Consider the following 9,635-nt stretch of genomic DNA (forward strand, 5'->3'; position numbering starts at 1 on the left):
CTACATCTTGGTTTCAGTGCCCGGGCGTTTGGCGTTCTCATAGTCGTTTTCCTGAGAGATGAGCTGGTATGGTTTCTTCCTCTCCTCCAGCACAGCGTTCCCCATCTCCACATCCTTGGCCTGCAGCTCATGTCGAGATAGGAACTCCACAATGCCTGCCCCAATTGAATCGCCCAAGACGTTTGTCGTGGTACGCAGCCGGTCACTGCAACCCAGAAATAAGGGAAGAAGAAAAAGGTTAACCAGGTGGAGTCATATACAGTGGAAGGAGAGGTAGAGAGGGTTGCGGGACATTCGTTCATTTAGAAAATAAAACACTATGTCCCCTGGGACGTTTGGTCATGTTAAATGGAACAGTCAACAACTCAAAACATTCACCTGTTTTCTGCTTTTGATGAAAGATAAACTAAACTCTTTAGAATTCTCAGCAAAATAATGTAGATGGGAAATAGGCCACAGCGCTATCAACAGGGATATTTACCATCTACTGTTAAAGAGTAGTCAGAGCACTCCCTATAGGCTATCTCATATTCTAATCACTGTGAGAAACATCCATGTTTTCAGTAAATGAAGCTTTGACTCTGTCTGCACATTCCGTCCATCCTAGTTTAAGGAGAGTGGGGTATTTTCTCACTACCCAATTAGCTGTGTAATTTCTGTGAAGGGGATTCTAATTGAAATTATTAATTTGGGCAACCTAATTATGTTTCTATGTTAAAACTCATTGCAAAAAAATATGTAATTCAAAAAAAAAAGTGGATCAAGACCCTAGGGATAGTAGTTAAAGGGATAGTTCACCCAAATTACAAAATTACATATTGGTTTCCTTACCCTGTAAGCAGTATACGGACAAGGTATGACAGGATTCCATGCTTTGGTTTAGTTTCCCTGGCACTGTTTCCAAATGCTAACGTTTTAGCATTTGTGGCACAAATCCCATTCAAGTCATTGGACCGATATTAGCATTTTTCACACATCATGTTCAAATAATCTATAAGTGACTTTGTTGAGCTTCACAATCAATTTTAGATATTTTTGGACTTTTGAAATGCTAATATTGATCACATGACTTGAATAGGATTTGTGCCACAAATGCAAAAATATTACTATTTGTAAACATTGACAGGGAAACTAAACCAAAGCATTGATTGCTGTCATACCTTGTCCATAAACTGCTTACAGGGTAAGGAAACCAATATGTAATTTTGTAATTTTGGTGAACTAGTGTCAATAGGGTTGTAGTTGATAAAAAAGTTTGACCTTTAAAATGAGAGATAAATGGTTTTCGTTTCAGTTCCAGTCATTAGACAAATTGTATTTCACAAAAAGTATTATGTAGATTTGCACCATAATAGCCTAATCATTAAGAAAATATAGTTCATTTATTCTAATTTCTCAATCTGAAAATGGGAAAAATGACTCACAGGAACCAATCAACTGCAATGATGAGGGTAATGTCATCAGTGGGAAGTCCAACAGAGGTCAGCACAATCACCATGGTGACCAGTCCAGCCTGTGGGATCCCAGCAGCTCCAATACTTGCCGCAGTGGCTGTGATGCTGTTTGATAACAGAAAATTACATGTTGATAAATCTTGATAAATCATGTAATTTAGTTGTAAACATATCAACACCCTTTGATTCTGTAAACATAAACCTTGGCTTATAAACCTTAGATACTCATTCGCACCTGATTGTGATGATCTGACCTATGTTCATCTCCATGTTGTTAACCTGGGCTATGAAGATGGCTGCCAGAGCCTCGTATAGTGCCGTTCCATCCATGTTGATGGTGGCGCCCACCGGTAACACAAACCGTGTGATGCGCTTATCCACCTTGTTGTTCTCCTCCAGACACTTGAAGGTGATGGGCAGGGTTGCTGAGCTGAGATAAAGATGGAGAGAAACAGGTCGTGTTTGAGTTTGACTGGTTGTTGTTGTTTCTATTAAATCTATTATCCGTATTCGCCATATAAACGTAAGTAATCCTACTAATGGGGATGATGATGCCTCATAGGTTATTCTGAACCACACAATCTGAGCAGGAACCTCCACCTGGCCCTACTACTTTGATACGAGTCGGCCAAGCGAGGCGTGGCTACAGTGTCGGTAGTCAGAGTAGGCCAGGGAGAATAGCAGCAGTGTTCGGGGAACCTACCTGGAGGAGGTTCCCAGGGCTGTGATGAGGGCCTCCACCAGCCCCATGATGAAGATGAAGGGGTTCAGCCGTGTGATGGCGAAGTACAGGCCTGGGAGGATGATGAAAGCATGGATGGAAAGGCCTATGATCACCGTGATGGTGTACATGGCCAGCTGACCACCCATCTCAGTGATGTCATCCATCTCCACGATTTTCCCCGATATGAGGAACAGGATACCGATTGGGGCATACCTGTAGAGCAGAGGGAGGAGAAGTGGTTATGCCAGGGAAGGATAAGGTCACAGTTCAAATGGCCCTACATTCTCAGGATCTTACTTATTTTTCTGTGTAATAGGCCTGAATAGGAAAACGATTAGTGAAACCATCAGTGCCTTCTGAGACTGCAGGCACGGGCTATGAAATTGCCTTAATTCATAAACAACTTGATTTATATATGTCAAATATCTGACTGGGAATATTTTGATTTAATTGGCACAGTGAACATGTCACTGGTTTTGATTGCAAAGCCTTGCCATTCAGCTGTGGAACCACTTAGCATCAGGAAGTTATGTCCTGAGGCGGTTCTGTGTTGGCCAATTATTAGGTGGTGCTCATGCAATTATCTCAGTAGACCTAAATACCTATATCAGATCTCACCTGTATAGAGTTACCAGAGAATTCACAGCAATGCCTCAAGCAAGAGGCTAAATGAAGCCATTTGATTGAATTGAGAGAGAGAGATAAACATAGTACCGCCCCAACTCTGCAGGGACTCCATAGACTTAGCTTTCCAAAGCACAGATGGAAAGATTTATCTGTAACAGATGTATGGGGTTCACATACACACTCACCTAATGAAGATGGGGATTATTGGACCATCATAACACAGACATCATCTTTATAAACACCCACACACAAACACACACCAAATACTCACCACATGATAATGGCGACGAGCCTCATGATGGCCTCATTGAGGCTGTCGAAGAACTCCCTGAGGGGCTGGCCCTGCTCCTTCATGTTGCCGATGATGAGGCCGAAGCACATGGAGAAGACCACCAGCCCCAGGGCGTTGACCCCGTTCACCGTGCCCGGGATGGGGATCACCTCCTCCCTGGTGATCTGCTCGGTCAGGTTGGTCATGTTGAAGACAGAGTCGTTCACTGTCACCGTCACATGGATGATTCGCTTCCCGTATTTGGTTTTGAACTGGAGGGAAAGAGCCAGTTGTCGTAAGTGATGGGTTAACATTGTCTTGTTAAAGTGATGATAGCATGTCATCTCCTTTGGTGAAAATTGTACTGAAATATTGCCTTTTATAATGTTGACTTTATAATCGTTCAGCCATCTATTCAGTAGAGCTCATAAAAAGCCTAGCTGATAGATAAGGTATCGAGGGATTGTAGTCAGACGTGTGCCATTTCGAAAGACTAGAGAGCAAAAAGTCTAAAGGCGCCTGCTCCACTCATCTCAACCTCATGAATTAAACAACCGTCTCTGTATGGCTGGAGCAGTATTCTGTAAGGTCCAGCTGCCTCACTGATGACCCTGTCTGGACCACAAAGCATTTAACCCCCCGTAGACATGGTCTTCCATTACTTATATTGTCCTGCCCCAGCAGCCTCTATATCTCCGTTTCCGGACCATCCTGCCCCCACCATGCTACTATTGGAAGTTGGTCCTTTCTTCTTCAGATTGTGTCATTTGTTCCTAGTGGTCAGAATGTTTCCTCCAGTGTAAGTCAACGTCTCCCCTCAGTCCTGGGTTTCTATGTCTCTTAGGGTGATGATTTATCGCTGCTCAGAAATGCCAAAACCAGAAAGTTTCCTCTCAATACAAGCATTTCCTTTGGCAGAATTTGGCAGACCATTTTCCCTATCTGCTGATTGAATGTGAAAATCTGTTTAATTTAGTAACAAAGTCATTAGATGCTTTACCTGCTGTGTGCAGGCCTGGATCATGTTTGGTGGAAACATGTTTCTGAAATTAAAGAGCATGATCATCACAACCAATGAACACTCCAATATTAAGGCAGGAGTACAATGGCAAAATACAGTGCATCTTTCCTCCACTAAACCCCTGACCCTCTTCCTACAGTAGCATGCAGCTACCTGATAAGATCCAGGAAGGCATCGGCAGGGCTGATGTCCTCTATCTTCGACTGTTTCATGAACTCATCCTTAGATCCTTTCCCAGGGTGGATGATGAGCACCACGATGATGCCTATGATGACAGCGATAATGGTGGTGGTCATGTAATATACCACAGCTCGCATACCCATCTTTCCTGAAGCCTTACTGTCCAGCGCTGCCATGCCTGGTTGGGAGAGACAGGGGAGATGTTGTTTAGAAGAACAGTATTATCCAGTATTTCTAACATTTCTTCATAGTAGTGGCATGATAACACTTGAAATAGCAATTGCTCTCCCTGACCGAGTCTGTATTACCTACATGTTTCAAGCAGACCACCATAGACCCTGTTCCCAAGAAAGTGAAGGTAACCTGCCTAAATAACTACTGCCCTGTAGCACTCACGTTGGTAGCCATGAAGTGCTTTGAAAGGCTGGTCATGGCTCACATCAACACAATCATACCGGAAACCCTAGACCCACTCCAATTCGCATACCGTCCCAACAGATCTACAGATGACGCAATCTCAATCGCACTCCACACTGCCCTTTCCCATCTGAACAAAAGGAACACCTCTGTTCATTGACTACAGCTCAGCGTTCAACACCATATTGCCCACAAAGCTCATCACTAAGCTAAGGACCCTGGGACTTAACACCTCCCTCTGCAACTGGATCCTGGACTTCCTGATGGGCCTCCCCCAGGTGGTACGGGTAGGCAACAACACATCAGACATGCTGATCCTCAACATGGGGGCCGCTTAGGGGTGCGTGCTTAGTCCCCTCCTGTACTCCCTGTTCACCCATGACCGCGTAACCAAGCACGACTCCAACAAAGTTTGAAATTTGCTGATGACACAACGGTGCTAGGCCTGATCACCAACAATGATGAGACAGGCTATAGGGAGGTCAGAGACCTGGCAGTGTGGTGCTAGGACAAAAACCTCTCCCTCAATGTGAGTAAGACAAAGGAGATGATTGTGGACTACAGGAAAAGGCGGGCCGAACACGCACCCATTCAAATCGACGAGGCTGTAGTGGAGCGGGTCAAGAGTTTCAAATTCCTTGGTGTCCACATCACCAACAAATTATCATAGTCCAAACACACCAAGAAAGTCGTGAAGAGTGCATGACAACGCCTTTACCCCCTCAGGAGACTGAAAAGATTTGGCATGGGTCCCCAGATCCTCAAAAAGGTCTACAGCTGCACCATGGAGAGCATCCTGACCGGTTGGATCATCGCCTGGTATGGCAACTGCTCGGCATCTGACCATAATGCGCTACAGAGGGTAGTGCGTACAGCCCAGTACATCACTGCGGCCAAGCTAACTGCCATCCAGGACCTATATACTAGGTGGTGTCAGAGGAAGGCCCAAAAAATTCAGCCATAAGACTGCTGAACAATTCATCAAATGGCCACCCGGACTATTTGCATTGACCACCCCCGAGCTGCTACTCGCTTATTATTAAATATGCATAGTCACTTTACCCCTACCTACATGTACAAATGACCTCGACTAACCTGTACCCCCACACATTGACTCTGAACCGGTACCCCCTGTATATAGCCTCATTATTGTTATTTTATTGTCTTCTTTTTTTTCTTTTTTTACTTTAGTTTATTTAGTAAATATTTTCATAACTCTATTTTCTTAAAACTGCATTGTTGGTTAAGGGCTTGTAAGTATTTCACGGTAAGGTCTACACCTGTTGTATACGGCGCATGTGACAAATAAAATGTGATTTGATATTTATCATCTCATGATAAATATATAAGATATAAGCTGACCTGCTGGAGGATGTAGCCTAATACAAAGAGTAAACGGGTGTGCAAATGAATGGGCTGCTTGACAGTCATCTGACAGAAGTCCTAGTGCGATTGCAAACCAGGCTAGTAGCAAAACATACAGGCAGGTGAAATAATGATGTTCTGCATCTGAAAATAGATCATGGTTATGGTTAGCTTCTGCCTACTGACATTTCTCCCTCACAATCTTACAAAAAGGTCAAGGGGAAGAGAGACGGACAACGAGCCATTACCTAAACCTCACAAAGCGTTGCAATAAAGTTAGCTTTGGATTTTCCAAGGTATCAGGGGCCGTTCTGGTGTGTTATCCCCATTCAGGGGGCTGATGGAGTAAGTATTTTGTTTGTGTAAGCGAGATGTATGTGCTCTTTTAATCCTGTTGGGGGCACTGCCATTAGACAAAACCCTCTCACTCTTTCAGCTTCCACTCTCCTTCATCACGCCTCTCTCTCCCACAATCACCTGCTCCACTGTGCTGCTCTCTCGCTCTCTCTCTCTCTATCCTCTCTCTCAGTCCTGGGAAACTTGTCCACTTGCCATGTGCCCATAACAGCATTGCCATGGAAACTGCAAACAAGCCTGTGTGACCACTTTCACAGGACTAAAGAATTGACTCACGTGGCTTATTTTCAAGGGTTACTACAAAGAGGGAGGATGAAACAAAACTGTACCCCACACATACCTCTCCTTTTCTGCCTTTCTCTCCACAGTTCTACTTTTCCAAGGCAAAAAAAACAACATGTTTTTAAGGTGTTTCAAGTGAGATCAAATCAAATTATACTTAATAAACATTCACAACTTCTTTCAAGTGAGTGTTAACACAAATTAGGTTCATTTAAAAAGAAAATGAAGTACAGTACAGATCAGCTCAGCCTTTGAGAAAGGACTAGAGCTTGCTGCTCCAGGTCTAGTTTCACGATCATGCTGCACATCATACCAAGCTGGGTGCATCATGTGGATCCTAACCTTGTGGAGGACTCAGCCAGATAATAGATGGCATAGTTACATGTCCACTTGTGTACCTGGGCAGTGTGCCTCTTTTCTGGGCCGTGACCTCTTACCGCACCACCCTCCAAACCACTTACGGTATTGTGGTGCTGGGTGGGCATGGAATTCCACTTAACAATACAGCTACGAAGGAAGAGGCGGAGGGGCACTTTGCGTGCTTTTATCCGTGTGAAGCGAAGCAGGAGGTAGAAGTGCAAGGGGGTACCCATCCCAAAGCCACCCTCTCAGATCCACAGGCAGTGGGCTTCCGACTGAAAGCTACCTCATCCTTCCGTCTCTCCTCCCTCATTTTAATAGCAAAGAAGCACAATGAAGTGACTGTCTCCATGCCAGAAAGTAGAGGACCAAAGGGAATCTGGAGAAAAATGGTGGCAAGAAATTTCACATGGATCAAGCATAAGTTACAGTACCTGAAAAGTTGTGCCTCGAGCTCCATTGGCATCCCCCCTTTTTCACTGGGTATCCACACCTGTCTTTCAAACACCACTAAGTCTACCCCTCCTCTTTATCATATCTAAATTTGCTTCTGGCGGAGGGCATCAGTATAGTGACTTGGTGTACCTGTGATGAGACTGGATACCAGCAGGGGAAGCACCAGCATCTGCAGCATCCTCATCAGCAGCTCTCCAGGGAAAGAGAAGTACTTCACCTCTCGGTAGGTCATTTTATAGGGACGCAGTGCAAAGCCAAGGATTATACCTGGAGAATCAAAAGGGCTGATCAGTGTGCTGGAAACATGAACATGCAACTGCATATAAAGCAAATGACAATGACAGGATCTGTCTCTCAGTCACATCTAGAATGAGGTTTGTAGGTGAGTCCTCCCTATGGGATTGGGATTACAATAAGAGAGCATGGGTTTCAAAGTGTGTGGGTGTGTTGGCGTGAGTATGTTGGCCCATTTCTGTGTACTGTGTATGTAGGCCTATGTTACACTCCCCTACGTATTTATTTGGACAGTGAAGATAAAACTTTTAATTTGTCACTATACTCCAGCATTTCTACATGAATCTTGATGCTACCATGATTACGGATACTCATGAATGAACCGTGAATAATGATGAGTGAGAAAGTTATAGCTGCACAAAGATCATGCGCCCAAAACAGAATGTTTTTTCGGGGGGGGGGGTGTGAGCTTTGTTCCTTTAACTTTCTCACTCATCATAATTCACTATTCATTCATAATTATCCATAATCGTGGTAGTATTCACATTGATGTAGAATAGAAGTGTTCAGAAACATCTTATATTCTTATTTAAAATGAAAATGACTCCAGAATGACACAATACATTATTCATCGTTCAGTTCCTATCGGGCAAAAAAATATTATCCGAAACACAAACAAAACAAACTGCAAATGCATCCAACAAGTGTGTAGAGCTGCAATCTTGATGTAGTCATTACGTGCTAGGAGTATGTGACAAAATACTAAACCTTTGACTACTTGAATACACTGTAAATGCATTTTTCCAAATACTTAAATAAAACAAACAAAAGGTGACATTCAGTGCGGTTGCCTCATAGGAAACATTTGATCTCAAATCCAAAATGTTGGTGTATAGAGCCAAATTTACACATTTTAGCTTCACTCTCTAAATAAATACGGAGGAGAGTGTGTGTGAGTGGACTGGGGTGTGGTATTGGAGGTGTGTGTGTTCACTCACCTACAACAACGGCCGCTACAGTAAAGAGCACAAAGGCGTTCTTCTTGAAGAAGGCCTGGACATCTTCCTTAGAGATGTCCTCCACTTTCCTCTTGGCCTTCATGGTCCTTATGTGGATGCCCTCCCTGATCCGCTGCATCCTAGTGTGGGAATCTGAAGCCGGGGGGGTGTCCCCATTACTTTTGGTCATGACTGCAGACAGGACTAGGAGTGTCTCACACACCTTTTAGACAGCCAGACAACCTGAACCAATGGGTCTGACCAGCCCTTACTCTGGTGATAGCTACTGGAGAAGAGATGAAATGACACAGAGCAAGACACATGCAGTTGAAATGACACATGCAGACACTCACATTGACATTGCAATGCGGTTGATAAGATTAGAGAAAGAAGAATAGCTTATTTCTTCTTATAGCAAATCTGGACCATGTGGTGTGTAGTCAAAATAACAAATGTTTTCATGATAAAATAGTCACACAATCTTGAGAAGAAAGCAAGTATTTTATTCTAAGACAAAAGTTAGCATTTCTTCCCCATGATGAATCCATCCACGACAAGCATCAAAGACCCTGAACACAGAAAGCATGGAACCCTGCAGGTGCAGATCTGCATCCCTAATACACCCTGGCAACTCATCAGTCTATCCTGGAGAATATTTATTCATAAAAACACTTGATTAGGAAAAACGTATGCGCACCTGAATAATGGAATAACAAAAACAATCAACTGCGTTTTCTTTAAAGAGATGCACTGCATACTCAACTAAAAGCACCCTACACAATACAACTATGTATCCTTTCATTGGAAAGGCATACTTTTTCAATCAATTGTTTGATTGAAAATGCCAGTTGGTAACACTCTGAACAAACTGCAAATTTTGCTACAAAGA

The 9,635-nt window shown here is 43.5% G+C and overlaps 1 protein-coding gene across 1 annotated transcript; it reads right to left on the reverse strand.

Annotated features, from left to right (window-relative positions):
• LOC120026164 (excitatory amino acid transporter 1-like) lies at window positions 1–8,936 on the reverse strand. Its single transcript, XM_038970990.1, has 9 exons — window positions 8,747–8,936; window positions 7,644–7,781; window positions 4,251–4,455; window positions 4,077–4,119; window positions 3,077–3,348; window positions 2,158–2,391; window positions 1,690–1,884; window positions 1,425–1,559; window positions 1–205 (listed from the first exon to the last, which is right to left on the reverse strand). Exons 1-9 carry the CDS (start codon window positions 8,934–8,936, stop codon window positions 1–3), a joined length of 1,617 nt encoding a protein of 538 aa, XP_038826918.1.
• Between the last annotated feature and the right edge of the window lie 699 nt (window positions 8,937–9,635).

Source organism: Salvelinus namaycush, chromosome 31 (assembly GCF_016432855.1).
Source record: "Salvelinus namaycush isolate Seneca chromosome 31, SaNama_1.0, whole genome shotgun sequence".
In the NCBI taxonomy this organism is placed as follows: Eukaryota; Metazoa; Chordata; class Actinopteri; order Salmoniformes; family Salmonidae; genus Salvelinus; species Salvelinus namaycush.

What these genes read in the sequence shown, in the direction of transcription:
- LOC120026164 (XM_038970990.1), bottom strand. Translation starts at nt 8,936, where the DNA reads ATGACCAAAAGTAATGGGGACACCCCCCCGGCTTCAGATTCCCACACT. An exon ending in GGTATCCAGTCTCATCACAG is followed by an intron (nt 4,456 to 7,643) that starts GTACACCAAGTC and finishes TCTCCCAACCAG; the next exon opens with GCATGGCAGCGCTGGACAGT. An exon ending in GCCTTCCTGGATCTTATCAG is followed by an intron (nt 4,120 to 4,250) that starts GTAGCTGCATGC and finishes CTTTAATTTCAG; the next exon opens with AAACATGTTTCCACCAAACA.